Source organism: Carassius gibelio, chromosome A2, assembly GCF_023724105.1.
Source record: "Carassius gibelio isolate Cgi1373 ecotype wild population from Czech Republic chromosome A2, carGib1.2-hapl.c, whole genome shotgun sequence".
Taxonomy (NCBI): domain Eukaryota; kingdom Metazoa; phylum Chordata; class Actinopteri; order Cypriniformes; family Cyprinidae; genus Carassius; species Carassius gibelio.
In genome coordinates, this window is record NC_068372.1 from 29,546,157 (window position 1) to 29,570,505 (window position 24,349).

General features: G+C 33.6%; 1 protein-coding gene across 1 annotated transcript; it reads left to right on the forward strand.

Moving 5' to 3' along the window:
* The first annotated feature begins 4,692 nt into the window (after window positions 1-4,692).
* On the forward strand, window positions 4,693-23,789 carry ap1m1 (adaptor related protein complex 1 subunit mu 1). The gene is made up of 12 exons (XM_052534554.1): window positions 4,693-4,900; window positions 5,387-5,543; window positions 6,627-6,694; window positions 6,835-6,965; window positions 7,125-7,272; window positions 10,165-10,291; window positions 10,428-10,570; window positions 11,437-11,508; window positions 11,588-11,746; window positions 11,847-11,972; window positions 21,257-21,332; window positions 22,688-23,789. Exons 1-12 carry the CDS (start codon window positions 4,859-4,861, stop codon window positions 22,708-22,710), a joined length of 1,272 nt encoding a protein of 423 aa, XP_052390514.1. The 5' UTR covers window positions 4,693-4,858; the 3' UTR covers window positions 22,711-23,789.
* Window positions 23,790-24,349: the final 560 nt, after the last annotated feature.

Here is a 24,349-nt window from a genome sequence, read left to right on the forward strand (position 1 = left end):
CAAATCTGAATTGTTTTCTTCTGTGTTCATGAGGAAGGACACCATTATCCACACAGAGCTGATATACAACTAGATATTTATTCTGAATAATACTGATGATATATCAGCTGTGTTTAATGTCTTTAGTGTCTCTCTATGGTCTCTTTATTCTCACATAATCCACTCAGATCAATATTCCATGCCTATTCATTTATTTCTGTGGTAATTTACCAGTGATCATGGGGCAGATGATGGTTAAGGTCAGACAGGTGAGAGTTATGATGATGGTCTTTCTGAGGAAACCTAACAGCTGCTGGCTCTTAAAATACAGTCAATAATGAAACGATAACATTTTTAAAAGCCTTGTGCAACACGAAACACAACAACTGTGGGAATCCAGCAGCAATGAGTGACAGATCTGCTCCAGAACTAGTGTCTCATGATCAAACATTTCATTGCTTAGAGGTTCAGTAGCTTATACACACACACACACACACACACACACACAAACACACACACAAAGGCTCGAAATGAGTAACTTTTTTTTAGATAAATTAATACATTTATTCTGCAATGATGCATTAAAATGATCAAAAGTGACAGTAAATACATTTATAATGTAATAAAAGATTATATTTCAAATAAATGCTGTTCTTCTGAACTTTTTGTTCATCAAAGAATCCTGAAAAATTAAATGTATCACAGTTTACAGAAAAATACGAATTGTTTTCAACATTGATAATAATCAGGAATGTAATAATCATGTTTCTTGAGCAGCAAATCATCATATTATTCTGATTCCTGAAGAAGACTGGAGGAATGATGCTGAAAATACAGCTTTGATGAAATAAATAAATTACATTTTAAAACACATTCACATAGAAAACAGGTATTTTAAGTATATTTTAAATATTTCACAACATTCCTGTTTCCACTGTATTTTTTATCAAATAAATGCAGCCCTGGTGAGCAGAGGAGACGTCCGTCTTAAAAAAATAAAATAAAATAAAAAATAAATTGATATATATATATATATATATTTTTTTTTTTACCCCATTGGTTTTATATATTTTACTGTTTAATCTTTAATTTCTTCCGTGCATCTTGAAGAAAAGCACATTTATTGCCTGCTGTTATTGTTGCATGCTGTAGTGTTCTGCATGGACACACAGTGCATCTCCTCAAGGTTTACTTGATTTAAATAAACACATTTGAGAAGACTGCAAGAAGGACCAGTGATAGAAACACAGTGGAGCGAGAGAGAGAGAGAGAGAGAGAGAGAGAGAGAGAATGTTGTTGTATCACTGAAATGAAAAAAGATCCTCCCCCAGGAAGTGCATACATCTCCTCATGCCCTATTATGGTAAAACACCCCAAAAAGCATTTGGGCACCTTGGGAATAGACTGATTTGATGCTGTGAGTCAAGAGCCTAGCTGAGGTCCTGAGACACTCCATGACTATAAACACCAGAAACACTCAAGGTTATTACAGCCAACAAAAACTAGGACTGAAACCATAAAAAATACTCTTGTTACTTGAAATAAAATAAGCGCTAAATGCAATTAAATAAAATATGTATGCATTGATACTTTGAGCACAGCCCTATTTAAAGTCTTGTTCCATGTGCACCTTTTATACTTTGGGCCTCGAAAGGTCTTTGCACAGCTCTGACAGGCACAATATGTTTAGATATCGCTTCTGTTCAAATTTAATCATTTAATCCTTCCATACTTTCTGTCACCTATAATATAGCACATGCATAAATAACTAAATCATCTGCTACTTCCACACATTACTAGTCCTCAATCCATCAGACAGATGCTTAAATCTAAAGCAACTTCTATTTAGTCGAGCTACAAGCACTGCATTATAAGTTGTTGTTGAATGTGTTTAAAGCTTCACATTCAACAGCAGCTTATTATATCTGTGAGCTCATGAGCTTCCACTGAAACCAGAGGAGCCTCAGATCCTCGACATCCCTCATCCACAAACATTTAAAGTTCAAGGGTGATTGTGTTTCTCTGTCACTGCTTCAAGGCTGAGGAACAACTTAAGATCGTCCGTTAAGTCCAGCACCGCTAATAACATGTTCAGAATGTGAGACTCATTTATTCTGGCATCTCAGGACCCGTGACACTCATTAAGAAGATGCAGTAGTATTTGAAAATACCTAAAATACAAGGCAGTATATGTGGCATTCAGAGATTTGTTTTAAAATAAATGAATATTTTATTAATCAAGTATGCATTAAATTGATCAAAAGTGACATTAAAGGCATTTATATAATTACAGAAGATTTTTATTTCAAATAAATTCTGTTCTTTTAAACTTTATGTTCATCAAAAAATCCTGAAAATATACATGTATCACAGATTTCACCAAAATATGAAGCAGACTCATGATGCTGAAAATTCAGCTTTGCGTCACAGGAATAAATTACATTTTACATTACATTCACATAGAAAACAATTATTTTAAATTAGATTATTATTTCACAATATTACTGTTTTTTTCTATATTTCTGATCAAATAAATGCAGCTTTGTTGAGCATTAAAGGCTTCTTTGTAAACCTGAATTTTAGAATGACTGAAATTTCATTATTTCCTCTCTTGCGAAAATAAACAAATACATAAATAAATAAATAAATGCCATAGTATTGAGAGTTTCGAAAAATAAAAGTAATAATAATATTTATTTATTTATTTATTTTATTTTGTTGGTGATAAATGTCCTAAATAAATAAAATTACAGACAAATTTAGAACTCATATAAACTGATGCTGATTTTATAGTAAATGTTGTTTTGACAGAGACTTTGGTTAACATGGTAAATTTTGGAGAGCTTCTAATAGCAGAAGACTAAATCAGACAGCATTAAGAAGCCGTCTTTAGAGGGTCGTTACTGAGAGACCCGCTGAAACGAGCCAAAGAGCCATAAAGAGACAGATCGAGCCGTCAGAGACCTCAGGGAGGAGAGAGACAGACACACTCAGATTAAATCTGGAAAAACCTGAAAGTGTTTGACAGTCTAGATAAACCCTTTTAAGGGGTTGTGGAGGTCGTTGTGGTCCTGCTGTAGACTGTGAGTCACTCATTGAGAACGGCACAAGAGTTCATATTACATTAGCTGGATGTGTAAGTCATGAGATTTGATTGTGATGCCTCTGATGAGGTCTGGCAGATGTCTTCAGCCAAATACATCAGACCTCGAAGGATTCTGACATAATGCAAAAGAACTGAATGTAATTTCACTATACCAGTGTGAGACGGTTATTATAAGAAAGCTGATCTTATCTTAAATGAAGTGACTCTGTTACATATTTAAATAAAACACAGATTAAAAATACAGAAAAAGTTAGCATGAAATCAAAATGCACCATATTTACTTTCTTAAGGGAATAGTTCAACCAAATATGTAAATTAGCTGGAAATGTGAGTAAATGTTTTAGGTTTTATTGCAGTGATCTAAAACGGCTGCTGCTTTTGAAAACCATCTATTTTTTGTTCTCATTCTTTTTAAATAATAATGTATCACAGAAATAGAACTTCAGTCTGGAATGCTTTGTTTATGTGAAGCAGTAAGATGACTGGAACAGGACCTGAAGGAAAACTAAATGACATTCCAGAATTCCAGGAGCTCAGTGTCACATTCCATCATATTCTACATTTTACAGCCCAGCATAAAAATTCTGGCATCAAGAACATATTGGCCAATATTACATTAAAAACTGCAGACCTCTGATCTGAGTTCATTAGTTCACACTCTTAAAGGAACAGTACACACAAACATGAACTGGCTCTGATCACCATTTATTTGTTATTTTATGGAAAAGCTCAGCCTTTCCCCATGCATTTATTTTGTTTCTTATTAAATAAAATAGTTTTATTGTTTTTAAACAACTTAAGGGTCAGTAAATGATGAGAGGACTTTGATTTTTGGAGCATCTATCCCTGTAAAGTAAGATGGGCTTCAGTTTATTAGTTTTATATTCTGTGATATGACATAACATAATGCAACATGCAAATATTTTTACAAATATTTTTAGATAAATAAATTCCACATAATGGCCAGTGGTGTTTTAGTATAATCAAGATACTCATTTTATAAATATTTAGAAAAGTTGTTATAAATATTTTGAATTATTTTTATGTATTGTGTTAAATTTTAAGTCATTTTTTGTGATTTTGTAATTTTTATTTATTTTAGTTTTTTAGTTTGTACATCCAGTTAAACTTAATAATAATAATAAAAAGTAATATTAATTGTAGTTTAGGCTACATTTATTCAATTTCAAGCAACATGCATTTTTCATTGTTTTATTTTTAAATTAAACATATAAATATTTCACATTCATAAAGCATATCACGAGCCTTGGTTAAAGGTTAAAGGTTTTGCTGAAGGTTAAGAGATTGAAGAATATCATGAATTTGAATGCATTTACAATTAAAAAAGTACTTGTTTTTTTCTAGCAATGATCTTGCTTTATCAGTGCAGTCACAAGTGAAACGTGTTATATACATCGATAGAGACTCGAACATGTACGGTCACATAGTCTTTTTTAAAGCATAATCTATTTATAAGAACTGTTGAACTTAAATTGCTCGTGTTTAATGGATTAATAATAATAATATAAATACTGTGGTGCAGCTGTAGTTCTCTCGTTCGTCCACTGCGGCAGGTGGCGCTACAGTCCCTCACTCGCACCGCTGCAGCGCCACCCGGTTAGTTCCTCAAAATCTCTCCATCCGCTATTTTATGATGTTGGAGCTTCTCTGAGCATCTAAAACGCATGACAGCTCTTTATTAAACAAACAAATGCGCCTGAAGTGAGTGGACTTCTGTAGATCAACGGTAAAAGCGGTCGAAAAGGCGCAAATATGTCGGCCAGCGCTGTTTATGTGTTAGATCTGAAGGGCAAGGTAAGATAACGGTTCACTAGCACAGCAGGCTAAAGCTAAACCACAGCAAACATCAGCGTAAACACAAACTAAAGTAATTTTTAATAAAAAAAATATCAAAATGTTTCTTTTGGTCTGAAAACTCTGAGGGGATTTAGATTCGTATTTAGTTGTGTTTTAAAACAACTATTGAAACAGCTGTTTATTATTAATGGATGTTAATTTTGTAACTGTCAGTCAAAAGTCAATTATTGTTGTCATTCTTTAGTTTGACTTAATCCTTGTGCTTTAGTATATTTAATAGGATATAATTCACATTTCGCTTTTTTAAAGCACTTCTAGTTGTATGTAATAATCATAACTTGAATAAATGTTATTGAATGTCAACATGTCAGCAGTTATTGGAAATGGAGTCAGTGGATTTTAAATTGTTCATGTGTGTGTGTGTGTGTGTGTGTGTGTGTGTGTGTGTTTGTTTGTTTGTGTGTGTATGTGTTTGTGTTCCAGGTGCTGATCTGTCGTAATTACCGCGGTGATGTGGACATGTCCGAGATCGAGCACTTCATGACCCTGCTGATGGATAAAGAGGAGGAGGGAACGCTGTCGCCCATCCTGGCTCACGGGGGAGTTCGCTTCATGTGGATCAAACACAATAACCTGTACCGTATCCTCCAAACCATATAGAGTTCTACAACTAAACACCCCACTCATTTTCTACATAGAGAAAACCTACTTTGAGCTCTGAGGTTTTTGTAGTTATCTAAAACTAGAACCATAAAAAGGATTTTGTTGACTCAAAACTTAACATTGAAACTGAAATAAAATGAATCAACACTATTTCACATTTCAATAAATGCATGTTGCAATATTGACTGAAATAATCATGATTCTGAGTTTTGCTTAAATCAAGGAGATCTATTAACCAATTATTTAATAATTTTTCTGGATGAAAAAAAAAATGAATCGACACTATAGTTTTATATTATTCCATTGTAAAGGACTTGTTTAACTTGATTTGCTATAATTCACAGGGTTCCCAGATCATTTGTTCCCTAAAAAAGTAGTTTATAACTTTTTTTTTTTTTTGCACTTCAAATCAAATTGATTTAATGTAATGATTTGATCTTGGATCTGATAATTTTTTATCATTTTCTAATATCGCTATAAAGACGATATTACAAAAAGAAAAAATAAAGATTGTAAAAAGTGCTTTATTTTTATTTTGTATATGTTTTTCAATTTAGTTATATTTACAATTCAAGGATATCAACTTTTAAAAAGATGAGTTAAATAAATGCTTGTTGATGAATATCGCAATATTGACTGAAATAATCACGATTATGAGTTTTGCTATAATCAAGGATGTCTTAACTAATTATTTAATTATTTTACTGGATGAGCCACATTATAAACTTACAAAACGGTCATAAAAATGACACTAATTAATTAGATTGCTTTATTGCTATAATTAGTATTAATGATTTTAATTGGTATTAGTCTTAGCATTTAGCAAGTAAAATTAATTCTTAATAAATTAAATGAATTAAAAATCAAATAATTAAAATATCATGGCTGATGTATCAAATATAATGGCTGCTGAATAAAAGGCTGATCGCTGTAGTATTTTATTAGATTTAGATCATTCGTGATCTTACTTAGAATCACTTTACAATGTTTTTGTTAAATCATTGTATTGGTTTATTGCTTCTTTTAAGCATCTTTTGTCTCTTAACTCGATAATTAACAGTTGTTGCAACATCCAAAAAGAATGCTTGCGTCTCCTTGGTTTTCTCCTTCCTCTACAAAATTATTCAGGTACTTTATAATAAAAATGTAAACTTCTGGTTGAGGAAGCTCATCTTATTGAATCATAACTAATAATTATATGTATATATAGGTTTATCGCTGCATACGTTTCAGGATCACAGCAGGTGTTTGATGTGTCTGTCTTCCAGGTTTTCTCTGAATACTTTAAGGAGCTGGAGGAGGAGAGCATCAGAGATAACTTTGTCATAATCTACGAGCTGCTGGATGAACTCATGGACTTTGGATACCCGCAAACAACTGACAGCAAGATCCTCCAGGAGTGAGTGCATGTTTGATTTCCTTTTATGAGCCATTTTTATCAGCTCTGTTCACTTGCCCTCAAACCGTGTGACGGACGTTCATTTAAAAGTCTGTTTTGTTTCCAAAAATAACTGACCCAGCAGATGTAATACTGATGGAAAGTGTTTATTTTTCACAGATACATCACGCAGGAAGGTCACAAGCTGGACACGGGTGCTCCTCGGCCCCCTGCTACGGTCACCAACGCCGTCTCCTGGAGGTCAGAGGGCATCAAGTACAGGAAGAACGAGGTTTTCCTGGACGTCATCGAGTCTGTCAACCTCCTGGTATGTGTTTAGAAGCGCCACGTTTCTCAAATGTCTCTAGACGTGCTCATAATAAACACAGGAATCCATCACAAAGTACAGGACGCGGCCACATCCATGTCATTGTGCTTCTGTGGTGTGAGGTGATCAACCTGCTGTTATTATGAAAGCTTTAACCCTTTACCGAAAGAGTCCAGGCCGAGCTTTTAAGGACGGAGATGAGCCAAGCAACTTTGCCTTTTGTTAGTTCCCTTGGTTGTGTAAGGTAGTTTGATCGTTATTTGTCAATTGTTAACCTACTGTTGCAAGTACCCTATCTAGCACAATGAATTTAACATCTCCTATGTGTATCTTTGATCATTTAAAATGTATAATGTTAGAGATCTGAATCACCTGTATCTGGCATTCAGAGAGCCTGGCTGTATCCAGCGTTTCAAAGGGGGATTTGTAAGTAAGTTGTAATCTAAAGTGGAGGTTGTATAGGGAAGTGTGTTTGCAGAGAACCGATTGGTGTATGGCATATAGTTAACGAGATATGCTGCACTTTATTAATAAGGCACTTTATTCTGCTAAGGGCCAAATGAGTAGACATGCCAATGACAGGTCAACATAGGCCCAGTGTTACAGGCAGTGAAATCTGTCACATACTTACCATATTTTTTGGATTATAAATCGCATTTATTTAGAACCAAGAGAAAACATTACCGTCTCCAGCCGCAAGAGGGCGCTCTATGTCTTCTGTGTATGCTACAGGAGCACTGAGCAGCATAGAGCGCCCTCTGGCGGCTGGAGACGGTAATGTTTTCTCTCGGTTCATGTCAAATTAATTTTGATAAATAAATTGCACCTGACTATAAGTCGCAGAACCAGCCAAACTATGAAAAAAAGTGCGACTAATAGTCCGGAAAATACGGTACATAATTACAGTGTAAAGTTGCACTTTATTATTATCTGGTTGCTTCCTTTTTTATTTTTCAAGGCCCAAATTGTACCACTTGGAAATTTGGTTTAAATATTGATGCGTAGCTGTTCATTCAAATGTCCAACATTGTTAAGCAATTGTTACTTTTTGACTTTGATTAAAAACTATGGACAAAGGCCCATTGTGACATCTTGATTAATCTATAATCTATGAATTTATTTTAATAACACCTGTGCTTACTGCTTACTTCACGGCCTCCTCTTTTTTGAGATTGCTCACACATCAGACTTAATGATCTATGAAGAAGATGTCTCCTTCCTCTTCTGTCTTTATTCCAGTTCTTATCTCTCTGGACAGTTTCTGAGTCCAGTGTTGATGTTAAGTTATGATGACCTCGTTACATTGTGATGCCATATGTTATTCCATTTGGAAAGATATTTAATGTACAGTTGCAGCTGATATAAAAAAATATTTAGAAGGTATTAAAAAAAAGTAGTAAAAGGTATTAAATTCAACTTCGACCGACAGATATCGTATTTTTCTGACTACAAGTCGCACTGGACTATAAATCGAGTTTATTTAGAACCAAGAACCAAGAGAAAACATTACCATCTCCAGCCACGAGAGGGTGCTCTTTGTCTTCAGTGTACACTACAGGAGCACAGAGCAGCATAGAGCGCCCTCTGGCGGCTGGAGACGGTAATGTTTTCTCTCGGTTCATGTCAAATTAATTTTGATAAATAAATTGCACCTGACTATAAGTCGCAGAACCAGCCAAACTATGAAAAAAAGTGCGACTAATAGTCCGGAAAATACGGTACATAATTACAGTGTAAAGTTGCACTTTATTATTATCTGGTTGCTTCCTTTTTTATTTTTCAAGGCCCAAATTGTACCACTTGGAAATTTGGTTTAAATATTGATGCGTAGCTGTTCATTCAAATGTCCAACATTGTTAAGCAATTGTTACTTTTTGACTTTGATTAAAAACTATGGACAAAGGCCCATTGTGACATCTTGATTAATCTATAATCTATGAATTTATTTTAATAACACCTGTGCTTACTGCTTACTTCACGGCCTCCTCTTTTTTGAGATTGCTCACACATCAGACTTAATGATCTATGAAGAAGATGTCTCCTTCCTCTTCTGTCTTTATTCCAGTTCTTATCTCTCTGGACAGTTTCTGAGTCCAGTGTTGATGTTAAGTTATGATGACCTCGTTACATTGTGATGCCATATGTTATTCCATTTGGAAAGATATTTAATGTACAGTTGCAGCTGATATAAAAAAATATTTAGAAGGTATTAAAAAAAAGTAGTAAAAGGTATTAAATTCAACTTCGACCGACAGATATCGTATTTTTCTGACTACAAGTCGCACTGGACTATAAATCGAGTTTATTTAGAACCAAGAACCAAGAGAAAACATTACCATCTCCAGCCACGAGAGGGTGCTCTTTGTCTTCAGTGTACACTACAGGAGCACAGAGCAGCATAGAGCGTCCTCTGGCGGCTGGAGACGGTAATGTTTTCTCTTGGTTCATTTTTAGTTCATTTCTTTTGGTTCATTTCAAATTAATTTTGATAAGTCGCACCTGACTATAAGTTGCAGGACCAACCAAACTATGAAAAAAAGTGCGACTTATAGTCCGGAAAATACGGGTTTTTTTTTTTTAATTATATTTAATATTAGTTGTTACTTTCAAATTGTAATAAATGCATGATGTTTCAAAAGATATAAAAATGCCAAATATCGCTTTATGCATTCACCCACTGTAATATTCATGTCATTTTCTCCGTGTGCTGTGTGTAAAATGAGTGTTACTCTTGCTTTATTTATACTTTGTCATCTAGAATATAAGTGTGTTTATTTTACGCATTCAAATGGACAGTTTTTAGACTGAATTCTGTTTGTTTGTTTTGATTGATTGAGTATTTGTCTCTATGTGATTGTCACGACTGATTGATGACTGCTGATTTCTCTGCAGGTCAGCGCGAACGGTAACGTCCTCCGCAGCGAGATCGTGGGCTCCATTAAGATGAGAGTGTTCCTCTCAGGAATGCCAGAGCTGCGTTTGGGTCTGAATGATAAGGTTCTGTTTGAGAACACCGGCCGTGAGTCTACTTCCTACATTTTTTAGTCCCCATATGGATGGTTAAAGAACTGGAGTTTCTTGTGTGTTGGTTTTGAGCTTATCTGTGTGCTGAAGTACTCCTGAGGTGTGGTGTTGTAGCCGTCTCTCTTCTTCAGGTGGGAAGAGTAAGTCTGTGGAGCTGGAGGATGTGAAGTTTCATCAGTGTGTGCGTCTGTCTCGATTCGAGAACGATCGCACGATCTCCTTCATCCCTCCAGATGGAGAGTTTGAGCTGATGTCCTACCGCCTCAACACACACGTGAGGGTCTAAACTCATTCATACTAACTAAACCGGATGCCCATTTTCAACAAGATGATATAATTCTTTAAGGTCTTCATGAAATGTCTGTCACATTCCTCAGTGTATTTTTCATTGTGGAGTGGTTGTGTCCACACATTGCTAAGACACATTCTATGCAAACATCATATAAAAGTGAATTTTGCATCCGATTTCCCCTTTAAATAAATTCTAGGGTAATATTGTTAACTACTACTAAATAAAATATACTATAATATAATTAGAAATATATAAATAAACGTACTTAAAATATTAATATTTTAATATTATTAATATTTAATATTAATATTAATATTATTCATATTTAAATATTTAATTTTAAGGTTAAAAATATAATATATAAATATATTATATATTATACAAATACATAGTGAAATATAATGATATAATAATATAAAAATAAAAATGTTCTAATTTTAGTTTAAAGCACTAAAATTACTAACTGAAAATAAAATAAAATAAATTTAAACTAAAGTTGAGCCAGTTAAACCTAAATAAGAATATTGTAAATAAATAATAAATTTATTTATTTTAAAAAAATACTGTAAAGAATCAGATAAAAAAAAAAAGTTATAAAAATGTCTTAAAATAATTTACATAAAATAACATAATAGCAATGTCAATGGAAAAGGAACATACAATTATAAAAATGTAACTACAATTAATTAAAAATATGCAAATTTAAACTATTATATAATAAAATATGCTATTGCAAAACATTATAAATAGTATTTATTAATACTAAAAAAGCACTGGTCAATTTCTACTTGTCGTTTGCTGTTGTCTGGGGTTTGGTTGTGATGGGATTTGGTTTTCTGTGTGAACAGGTGAAGCCTCTGATCTGGATCGAGTCTGTGATCGAGAAGCATTCACACAGCAGAATCGAGTACATGATCAAAGTGAGAACACGTCCATCCCCGTGAACTTCGGTTTGAGTTTTCCACAGATCATCTAAATTGACCCTCTGTTTTACCGTAGGCCAAGTCTCAGTTCAAGCGGCGCTCGACTGCCAACAACGTGGAGATCCACATCCCAGTCCCGATGGACGCAGACTCGCCCAAGTTTAAGACCACGGTGGGCAGCGTCAAGTGGGTGCCGGAGAACAGCGAGATCGTTTGGTCCATCAAATCTTTCCCTGTAAGAAAACATCACGGTTCAATCATGATGATAAATCTAGGAGCTAAAACAGTGGGAGTCATGTTAGCAGAGGCTAACAAGTGTGTTCTCTCTGTTTCAGGGAGGGAAGGAGTACCTGATGAGGGCTCATTTCGGGCTGCCCAGCGTTGAGGCGGAGGACAAGGAGGGAAAACCACCAATCAGTGTCAAGTTTGAGATCCCTTATTTCACCACCTCTGGTATACAGGTGACTAACTGATACTTTTATTACAAAGTGTGGCTTGCAGTTCAACTTTTTTTGTGTTTATCTTTAGTTATGAAAGTTTTGTTGCATTGCTTTTTTGCTATTTAGGCATGAGCTGGTATTATTCTAGTATTTTTTACATACCAATTAGTTTTTATTAATAATTATTTGAATTAGCTTTTATTTTATACTTTTAGTTCTACCTTTTATTTATTTATTTACATGTTAGTTATTTTGTTATGGGCTTTTGTCATTTAATTTTTTTTTTTTTTTTTTTTTACTAAAAAATACTATTTAGGTTTATTTTTATTTAAGAAAAAAAAAAAAAAAAAATATATATATATATATATATATATATATATATATATATATATATATATATAATTATTTTTATTATTTTCAGTTAGTAATTTTAATGTCTTTAAACTAAAATGAAAATTTGAAAATTGAAATAAATTTAGGTTTTCCGTTTCATATTACTTTTTTATTTTACTTTGATTAACCAGAATGTTTTAATAGTTTTACTTCTAGTTTTACTTAACACAATAATAATAATAACCCTGATGTAAACCAGCCTAACTAGGATTGGTGGATCGGAGAGGTTTTCAGTTGCATTTGTCAATAAATAGATTAAATAATATGTTACTTAAAAAGTAGCTTCTGTATTATGGTGTGAATTCAAAAAGCATGCCATAATATTAAAGCAACATCCTTCTAATGAATTACTCTAACTCTGCCTTTAATAAAAATTACTGAATCTTAATTAAATCTGTACATGAGTAGTATATGTAAGAGCTGTCTCAGTTTCAGATAAGTCTGTTTTACCAGAGCAGATTTTTGTTGTCATTTTAATAGCACTTCCTGTTTTTTGTCAAAAGGGGGCGCTGTTGACTGTTTGTTTGATGGTTTTGTATTTTTTCGGCTGTTGAACACCTGTTCCTCAGGTCATGGCAGATCTGATGTGTGCTCTTTGCTTTGTCACCAATAGATGGTGGTATAAATCTGTACTTTTTAAGCATTTGTACACTGAACGGTTACATCAGCAGTGTTGAAAGCTTAATATGAGCAAATCACACACTATGAAGTTAAATTCAGAGCTTTTGAGCAAACATTCCCCTTCATTAATATTCTGTGAACAATTTATTAAAAGAAGCTGGAATCCCATTGACAGAAAGTGCTCTTCAATGCAATTAACATCACATATCTTCATGGAAGAGGAAAATATTAATAATAACTTGTTTATTTATTATAATCAACATTTTAATGAAGATTCCTGATGACAGAAGGCTGTTAAATGTGTTGTGAAAGTGCGATGTGCATTTGTCCACCATCGTCTCATCTTCACTCATGAAAATTAAAAAACGGCATGTACTCCAGTGCTTTTATCTTTAGCTACTTATATAACTATTAAAAAAGGTTTTTGATTATAGAAATGATGCTGAAATACCAGAAAATATATAAATATTCGAGGAAAAATTTAAATGAGAAGTACATTTAAGCCAAGAAAACGATTACTAAAATTAAAAATGGAATAAAAGTAAATTAAAGATAAATAGAAATATTTACAAAAAAGTAATAAAATAACAAACACATCAAAAATTATATGTGACCTTGAACCACAAAACCTTGAGTCTTGAGTCGATGCGGTATAATTTTATTTTATTTTTAGGATTGGTCAATATTATCGATTTTTCTTTTATGCCAAAAATCATGAGGATATTAAGGAAAGATCATGTTCCATGAAGATATTTTGTTAATTTCCTACCGTAAATATATAATACTTAATTTTTGATTAGCAGTATGCATTGCTAAGAATTCATTTGGACAACTTTAACGATGATTTACTCAGTATTAAGACTTTTTTACACCCTCAGATTCCAGATTTTAAAAAAGTTGTATCTCAGACAAATATTTATAAAATATTTACATTTTATATAATTATTATTATTATTTTTTATTACCCTTATGATTGGTTTTGTGGTCAAGGGTTACACACACACACACACACACACACACACACACACACACACACACATATATATATATATATATATATATATATATATATATATATATATATATATATATATATATATATATATATATATATATCAAATAATATACTAGCATATAAATAATACTAAAATAGCACAAGCTCTGTGGGTTGATGGAACCAATAAATCTTCTGGTGTTTACATTAAAAGTCATAAAATCCGAATCTGTACACCCACAAACATTAATTCTGTCATCATTTACTCACTCATCTTATTCCAAACCTCTATGATTTATTTCTGCAGATCATAAAAGAAAATCATTTGAATTTATTATTTTTTTTGTCCAAACCGTGAAAGTCAACAGATGAAACATTCTTGAACAATATCTTCTTTTTTGTCCCCGTTAAGTTATCATGTGTCTCGTACCGGACCGCAGGTTTAATCATGTTGCGTTAGAATAAACGGTTAAAGTTGTGTGTGTGTGTGTGTGTGTGTGTGTTGTGGCCCGATCCAGACGCTGGCGGTCAGTCAAATCCAGGACAGACAGAACAGAAGCACAGCTCCCGCTCCCGCTGCTGAATCTTGTGTTTTAGCAGACGCTGTGTTTATTTGTTATGGTCAGTGGAGTGTGTGTGTTTCTCAGGCCTCAGCAGTTTATAAAGGTGGAAAGAGCAGCAGTAAACTGGACGGGACACAGTTGAGCTGTGGGATGTGTTTGTGGAAACTGATGTTTGTGGATCTGGGAATGATTCTCAAACAGATGTTGTGCACTGCAGCTTTGGATCGAACTCTCGCTGGTTTCAAAACCATGCTTTTTTTCGTTAACATGATTTGTTGATGTTCCTTTTGCAGAAATCTGTTTGTTTCATTTGTTGTTGATTCAGTTTGCATGCATTCATTATCTCTTATAATAACCATACGAGTCCTGCTAGACTCTTCTGGAGCCTAAATATGGCTCTCGTCCCTCCTTCAGTTAGCATTTCATCTGTTGAATCATCCAGCAGGAATGGCTGCATGGCTAAATGAAATGAAACCACAATAAAGATATGGCTTAGTGCTATTAGCAACTCACAAAGGCTGTGATTTAATAAAAAAAAATATGCACTGTGTCTTTAAGAGTTAATCGTAGCAATTTGTGTTCATTTACACGTGAGCAGCTCTTAAACCAGTGTTGGTTCACAGTAAATGCTTTTCTACGTGAACTTTATCTGCATCTGCATCCATTTGTGTTGCATATAATGTGCATTTGAAAATGCAACATGCACCAAACGTCTTTCCAAACTTGTAATGAGAAGCGCTTGTAAATAAAAGAAAAGCGTTGATGTCCCGGATGCAGTTTTTTTTATCAAAATAAATGTTTGATGGTTTAACATTTTAAAATGGAAAAAGGCAACCATAAATATTGTGTTTTAATTTGACAGTAATGTGAATTAAAATGATTGCTGTTATATTATTTTCTTAAAAATATATATATATTTTATTTGAACTGTTTCGTTGGATAAAACCATGATTACTTGTTTTTGAGATTTTATTTGACCCAATTATTGCCTCATTAGAACTGCTTTGGATGAATCATTTGAGATGCGTATTTTGAGAATACGGAAGCGTTTTAGACCTGTATGCATGTAAACCGATTGTTTTTAAAAAATGGCATAATAGGGTATTATACAGGAAGAAATCCTTACTTAACATCTATGTGAGGATTTATTCATTCAGTATGTTGTCTTTTACATTGTCACATTTCCAAGCGAGCAGCATAAGCAGCCGGTCTGTCATTTGTCAGCATTTCCTTCTGACATTGTTTGACATTGAGCTGTTTTTGTCTTTAACCCACAAACCAGACGGACAATCGACAGTAAAATCCACAGTCCGTACACTCAAATAACAGCCTGACTGCTGTGACATCAGAAGATTCGGGCAAATTACAGAGAGCCTGAAAGTGAAACAGCAGTTTTCCAGCTGAACCCGGTGCGACCTCGGGTCCGATATTCATAAACAACTACTCCAATAAAATTACCTCTAATTTAATGTTTTACACAAAAGATTTCCTCCATATAATGGTAAGTTTCATCAGCCCACATGGACGTTAATGACATAAAATCATCTGAAACTCAATTTCCCTTGAGAGTGAGGATGTTTGGGCAAAACTGATGAGGGGAGAGTCAGTCGAGTGTCAGATCTAATTAAGTGCACAACTTCAGAAATTTCCTCTCTCCATTTTTTTGGGTGTTTTCATTCAGCGCTGACACTTTTTATCTGCTTCCCAGCAGTCTTGTGGGTGTTTTGATTCCCCCGAACATCAAAAGAGCAAACGATTACAGCTTTGAGGCTGTGAAATGCATGCTAGTTCTTCCATAAATCAAGACTATCATCTGACCGCTTCAGTGAGAGGTGCATCACAAAAACTGGACTCGACTCCACGGGGAAGTTGTTGACTGCTGGGTTCCCGTGAGAGAAGCGTCTGGGTGCTGAAACCTCAGGAAGGCTTTGATAAGCTGCGATTAGCACCAGTCCCACGCTCACAGAACCAGGCCAGGGTTTGGTTGTGTGTTTGTGTGTGTAAGACGAGATCCTGATGCACTGGTCAGTCTGAACATGGCCCTTTGGATTATTACCACTGGCCTCTGTAGCCACAGACACGTGCGTGTGATTTTAAGCATGCTCTGGTTTTATGTGTAAACGGGAACAGCTATATTTTTACACTACTGGTTAACAGTTTGATGTTTAATGTTTTAAATGTTTGCAAAAAAAAAATGCAGTAGAGACTCTCGAAATAATGGTTTTCCTTGTGAATATATTTTAAAATGTAGTTGATTCCTGTAAATTACTCCAGTGTCACATGATCTTTAGAAATCATTATAATATACCGCAAATAACATTTCTGATTATTATCAATGTTGAACACAGACGTGTTGCTGAAAGGATCGATCTCAAATTAAATATAATAAATCTATTCATGCATTAAATTGATCGAAAGTAACATTAAAGACGTTTATAATGTTACAGAAGTTTTCTATTGCAAATAAATGCGGTTCTTTTGAACTTTATATGCATCAAAGAATCCTGAAAAAATAAAATGTGGATAATACTGTTAAAAATGTATAATTGAGCAGCAAATCATCATATTACATTCTTAATCCCAAACTATGGACTAGTGTATATTCTGAAGAAACTCATGCAAGTTTTTCTGATCCTCTAAGTGCTCGACTTCTCCAATTAAAGTTGCTTTCTGTTGATAATTGTTGTGTTTCCCACACTGTCATTAGGTATAGCATGCATTATCTCGTAAATGAGCGTTTCTCCACCGTCAGCCTCCGAGGGCACAGACTTTGTAGACGTGTAATTTCGGGTTTTAAAACACAAAACAATCTTTAACTTTCTCTGCTGTAGCTTTGAGCTCTTCACATGGCACAACATTTCTCAGGATCATTATAAATGTTTTTACTTGCAGTAAGTCAAGAAAACTGCCATAAAATATGCCTAAAATAAAAATAGTAAATTTTTAAACACAGATTTAGGATATGACTCCATCAGATCATGTTACCTTTGGTTTTTCTATTAATTTATTTTTCTTCGTTTGTTTATCGTATATTAGTTTTCGATGAATCTGGTAGAAGACTTAAGCTTCCAGTGGTGCAAACTTCTATTATAACAAATAAAAATACATTTTAATGCCTTCTTAAGAACATTTCTACAATGTCCTTAATGTCTTATGTATTGGGCTGCCACTTTATCCAGTTTAAAATCTGAAACCTTGGAACTGTTCATTTGTTTGTTTGTCTTTTTACTTGTGCTTTAAATTTAGTCAATATTTTATCATGTCATTTCATTCACTTTAGTGCATTTGAATACCACTAAAATTACAGCTTTGGTCAGTAAAATGAAAAAAGCTTACTCTCATGTATATTATACAGCATTAGTTCAGAGATTTTTTTTTCCCTTCATGTACTGTATCTGATATATATCCAAAATAATCCAAATCTAAATTGAATCACTTGAATTTTGTTTTAAGAAGTCTCTTCCATTCACCAATGCTGTAAAAATTCTTTAAAATCTTAAAAAAATAATAATATTAGTAAAAAGTAGTAATTTTTTTTTTTTTACTACAAATCAAAACAACTATTTGTTTAAGTGAAAGTTCAAATCAAATTCTTTTCTAATGTCATAAATGTCTTTACTATCACTTTTGGTCATTTAAATGCATCCTTGCTGAATGAGTGTTAATTTATCTCTCAAAAAAAAAAACACAAATCTTCCTGACCCCAAACTTTTGCACAGCAGTTGCACCATTGTTAGTTTATTCTCGTGTTTTTCTAACGTCAACATTAGGTTTTAATATTTTTTAGCATGATGCATGTTTTTCCATCTCATTATCGTTCTAAAAACACTAAACCGCTGTGTTTCAGCAACATCCCTCCTGTGTATTTGTTTGCTTGTGTGTGCATAGTGAAGGAATGATGCCTGTAAAGAGCTGAGTCAGCAGCTGTGCACGTTTATTTTGTGCGTGTCTGCCTGTCTGTCTGACTGTGAGCTCACACCGCATGCTAATGAGAGAGCGGTGACCACGCACATCTCAGGACTGCCCACGCGTCCAGCGTCCTCACTGACACTGGACTTCATCCAGCTACAAATATACACTGGAGTTCATGAAGGGCTAAACCAGAGCATGACATAAACGCAACCCGACAAGCCCGAATCGCTACATTTACACACAACAAGCGTCGCGCAGATGGCACTGCGTTTAGATCTTTACAGTCTGGACGTCTCGCCAGGGCGGACGCCGATGGTGGCCTGGTAAGTTTGTGTGAGCTGCACCCAAGAGTGGCACATTACCGGCCCACGGACGCCAGGACGCGGCCTTCCCAAAATAACGACGGCAGGGTTGTCCTTGTGCTTGTCTGAAAATCTGTATTGATACCTAGAATACATCTCTTGTTCTGCGTAAGCCTATTTTGCATCTTACATCTGCTATTTCTGTGCATTTAGACAGGGAGGTTTTCTCAGAGAATAGAGTCCATGATTAGAAAAATCAACAAACACAGAGCTGCTGGACAGGAGGACTGTAATTCCTCACGTCGTAAATGTCCACCCTGCGCTCGGGAGACGTTTAAAGGTGACTAGCGACATCAAATGGAATTACAAAAATAAAGAGAGTTTCCAAAAACATTCCCAAACACACCTACCGCTCCTTCCACCCGTGTTTTTCATTGTTCTTTCAAACGTTACTCATCGATTGAGACAGAGAGGTGCGTTCGAAGTGCTTTTGGTTTATTAAAATTATTATAACAATTATGTTATTATGGTAAATCATTGTTATTACTCTTTATTGAGATTTTAAGACTGTATATTATAAATGTATTATATTCCAATCATATTGTAAAATGTGTGTGTGTGTGTTATATATATATATATATATATATATATATATATATATATATATATATATATATATATATATATATATATATATATATATATATATTAGTTTTAGTACCATAATTATACATTATTATTAAATATATACATGAAATTGTATTATTATGCAATCAGTTACGGTTAAAACTGATAAAAATTTCAAATCAAATATTATTGATAGTTTAATAATTTGTGTGTGTGTATATATATATATATATATATATATATATATATATATATATATATATATATATATATATATATATATATATATATATATAAAATCTGTATTATTATCTTCATTATGTATTCGCTCTGCAATTATTACTTTTTTCCAATCACAGAAATGCAAATTTACATCAATGTAGTTGTTAAAAAAAATTATTTAAAAAATTTGTTTTATAATCTTGATTATGTATTTGCTCTGAAATGCTTTTTCTCCAATCATATAAACCACAATTTAACAGTCAAGTTGTTTAACGTAGAGCAACATATACTAAAAGTCTATAGGGAATCGAACCCGTTAGAAACCAGCGTAAAATTCGTCCATGTGTAAAAAAAAACAACAACAACACTTTTCACCTCTAATTCTGAGTATCAGGTTTATCTGTGGCCTCTTTCAAAACATGATTGTGCTCTTTCAGCATGTTTGGAGCAGTTGTGCAAAAGCTTGTGTGTGATGCAAGGCCCGTATGAACACAACGAGTGACTCAATAGCGTTCACCACTGAAAGGTGCCATTTCCCCAATCTCACTTCTTCATGCGCTTCCGCTCGCGGTGTCAAACTCTGCCACTTTCCCAGGCTGCGCTCAGATTTACCATCAGATGCCCACGTGGACCTGACATGAAGCTAATGCAAAATGATGTATAGATATCACAAGCCTGGGATGCTGTTGCCATTGCATGATATTCCACAAATATTCTTGGTTGAGTCTGTTCAAAGCCCCTTTTTGTTGCATGCTAAAATGCAATAATCATTTGTCGTTCTTTCTCTTTTTGGCACAATAAAGATGCATTGTGCTTTGGAAGACAGTTTTAAAGTGGCATTTAATTTACACAAAACTAGGGATGCCCCAATAGGATTTTTTGGGACCGATATTGATTTTAACAAACATTTATTGGCCGATACCGAAACCGATATTTGTCTTATTTGAAATTTTGGCATCAAAATAGATAGTATCAGTTCAAAATCTTCTGCATTTAATTATACTAGCAGTTTTATTGCTGCATCATCGAATATTTTCTAATGAGCATGGATTGGATCCATTTAACATAAATGCATAAATACAACATAACAAAGATGCTAATTAAATAAACAGCGCTTTTTAGGTAGGTTTAACAGTTTTCAGTTTCATAAAATAATGTAAAATAACACCACTTTATAAATTAAATGCATATGAATAGTATATATACTTTTATAGTAACAGACTTTATTATGATTTAAAAAAAGGACGCAATAAAATTAAATATCGGAAAAGATTTGGTCCTGAGGTCTGCTACATTTCTGAAAGCTACAAAAGATATTTAGTCAAGAATAGTGTGCAATCTTTCATCTTTTGTTATTTGATTAACACTTAAGTGAAGACATGCATTATGCAACAGACATTATACAGCTCAGTGCCTTCACACAGTTAATTAGTAAACCATTGGTTTGTTATATCGGTCTTTTTCCTTATATAGCCGATATGCCGACGGTTGTAAATTAAGGAAAAATCGGTTGATAAATATCGGTGCATCCCTACACAAAACCAAAGGCCAAACAAACTCTTTTTGTATTCCTTGAATGTGTTGTTATTTCCATTGTGTTGGAGGCCTTAAGCAGGTTTGGTTAAATGAATTCACCCACAATGCATTGCATGAACGTGTGTGTTTTGACAGGTGCGTTACCTGAAGATCATTGAGAAGAGCGGCTATCAGGCCCTGCCGTGGGTGCGATACATCACCCAGAATGGAGGTAAAACACTCTCTCATCCTCTTTCTCATCCTCTCTTCTCTCTTTCTCTATTTTTGTCATTGTTTTTCAGAGAAAATTGTTGCTTAATTGTTGCCAAATACCTGCAATGTGCAGAATGACGGGAGATTGGTATTAAATGCGGAGGTGAAATTGTTCTGTGAAAAGAGGATGTTTGGGACAGACGCGTGCAAGATGGTGAAACCCCGATAAAATTAGAAACGCTGGTACAGTGTGTGGTGCATGATGTTGTAGGAGACTTTCTTTCTCTGAACTCGCATTTTGAACTTTGACACTGTGTGTATCATTACAGCCGAGAGCTCAATAAGTTTTACACACATTAAGTACTCAGAGTTACATTTGTATGTATTTTTATATTATATTTATCCTATTATTGTTACTACTACTATTATTATTTTTTATTTTCTGTATGTGTTTACTTATAACCATATTTTTTAACCTGGCATTCATTGTAGCTAATTAAATAATGATAATAAAAATTACAAAAACAATAATTATGTTAGTAGTTTAAATATAAATATTTGTTATATAAAATGTAAAAATATATAGTTATTCTATAAATGTATATTCAATTGTTATATTGAATTTTGTCATTTCTAAATAGATTATTATTATAAATGATGTACATCATTTTTTTAATTATCTTTTGAGTTTGCTCTGAACGTTTTTTTTCTGTAGCTTATAAATAGTAAAAATAAATAACAAATTACTAAATAAAAAGTTTTTAAAGCATATAATTTTAATGAACAATTATTACAGAAATGTCATTTTATATACAAAAATATTTTGTTTCTGTGTTATGTTTACACATTTATTTTATTTTTTTATAGTGCATCTATTTTTGACATTTTGAAGATGAATTTATTAAACGAATTCTGCATGTCAAACAAATCATTGAATCAATGAAATCAATTAAAACGGACATTTGTAACCGATTCACAGTTGAAATCTGAAACACTATTAAAGCCTCTTTGTCTTTGTTCTCAGGGTTGTGAAACTAGTCTAATGACAAGAAATGTAAAAGCCATGTACAAAGTACCAAATGCACATATTGCAAAACTGTTGCTAAATCTGCTACAATCGTGTAAACTCCGGTTAACGGTCTTCCTCTAGAAGTGCTGGGTATTTTATCATGACTGCTTCCAGCATCTGTTTATAATCCTCATTTAAGTTCATTTCGTGAACTAATGTCTCAGTCTTCTTGATTGATGGCGTTTTTGATTGTGTTTTGATGGGTGGAGAGAGAAAGTTCAGCTGTCACAATTAACTTTCCTCCCGTGTTTCCTGTCGTTCTGTGCATTTAATTAAGCGTCGCTCATTTCCTTCTGTCTTTGCAGACTATCAGCTGCGGACTCAGTAAACGTGAAGAATTAGCCACGAGCATCATGGGTCTCTTCTGCTGAGCTCCACACTCATCTGCAGTATTCATCATTTCAAACAAATACATGTCAGATCTTGGATTTATGAACTACAATTGAATCTTTAATACCGTGTTGATTAGATTGTGAATCTTAACTTTTGAATCTTTGAGAGATGTTCCTCTATTGTTAGATCGATGTCATGATTTTTAATCACATTCCCTTCAAATTCTGATTGATTCTTTTGATTTTGTGTTGAAATATGAGTCTGACGTCTATGGAGGTTTTTCCTCAAGTACACACAAATGCTGATTCGCTTGAATTGAATCATTTTGTGGCTATTCCACAAGTGTTAATTCACATACTGCAGATGTGTGTGTGTGTGTGTTTGACATTTTGACAGTCCTCAACCAATGGTACCAAGTCACATCTGAACAGAGGAAGTGCTCATATGTGTCACATTTCTGATGTTTTCATACTGTAAACACGTCATGTTTAGAATGGAGAGCCGTTGGTTATTTATCAGATGAACTCAACAACAGTCGTGAGGTCACAGTGATAGTATGTTGCAGATTACAGTGTTTGTTTGTTACATTAATAAATCCAGAAAGGTCAAATTAATCGACTCTTGTTGAAACGGTTGTATTTCTTTGCCATCATTTCGTTCAGTATTTCCACAGACATTGTTTTCTAACATTCAGTATTTTATTATGTCATTCCTGCACACTGACTCTTAAGTTGTTAAGTTGTGTTTTTGTAGCATGTTGTAATTCAGTGTAATCTGGGATCTGTAGCTCATGAGTTTACTACTACTGCTAAAATGCAGAATTACAGTCGGTGTTAAACTATTCAACACAAAACTGAAATCTAAAGTCAACCACAGTGCCATTTTTTTGTATTTGTCTAATTTAATTTGTCTTTAAAGGATGGGATGTGAGGGTTACCATGTTTACTATGGTACTCATGCAGTGGAGCTGAAATGTGACATACTGTAATTGTATTCCTTTCAAAATGTTTCTGTATCTCATGAAAATAATTCACCTCCTCGTCAAGCATCAATAAAGTACCTGTTTAGAAAATACCTCGTCTGATCCGTCTCATTATTACTGCTATTTGAAAATGATCTAATATTAATTACACACACTATATATATATATATATATATATATATATACAGACCAAAAGTTTGTAAACATTACTATTTTTAATGTTTTTGAAAGAAGTTTCTTCTGCTCATCAAGCCTGCATTTATTTGATCAAAAATACAGAAAAAACAGTAATATTGTGAAATATTATTACAACTTAAAATAATAGTTTTCTATTTGAGTATACTTCAAAAAAATAATTTATTCCTGTGATGCAGCGCTGAATTTTCAGCATCATTCCTCCAGCCTTCAGTGTCACATGTAACATCAGTCGATCACATGATCATTTAGAAATCATTCTAATATTCTGATTTATTATGAGTGTTGGAAACAGTTCTGCTGTCTCATATATCTGATCAATAAAAGGTAAAAAAAACCTGCATTTATTCAAAATAAAAAAATGTAATCTAATATATATTCTAAAAATATATTTTCTTTACTCTCACTTTTTATGAATTTAACACATCCTTGCTGAATAAAATTTTTGATTTTATTA

What these genes read in the sequence shown, in the direction of transcription:
- ap1m1 (XM_052534554.1), top strand. Translation starts at nt 4,859, where the DNA reads ATGTCGGCCAGCGCTGTTTATGTGTTAGATCTGAAGGGCAAG. An exon ending in GACAGCAAGATCCTCCAGGA is followed by an intron (nt 6,966 to 7,124) that starts GTGAGTGCATGT and finishes TATTTTTCACAG; the next exon opens with ATACATCACGCAGGAAGGTC. An exon ending in TCTGTTTGAGAACACCGGCC is followed by an intron (nt 10,292 to 10,427) that starts GTGAGTCTACTT and finishes TCTCTTCTTCAG; the next exon opens with GTGGGAAGAGTAAGTCTGTG.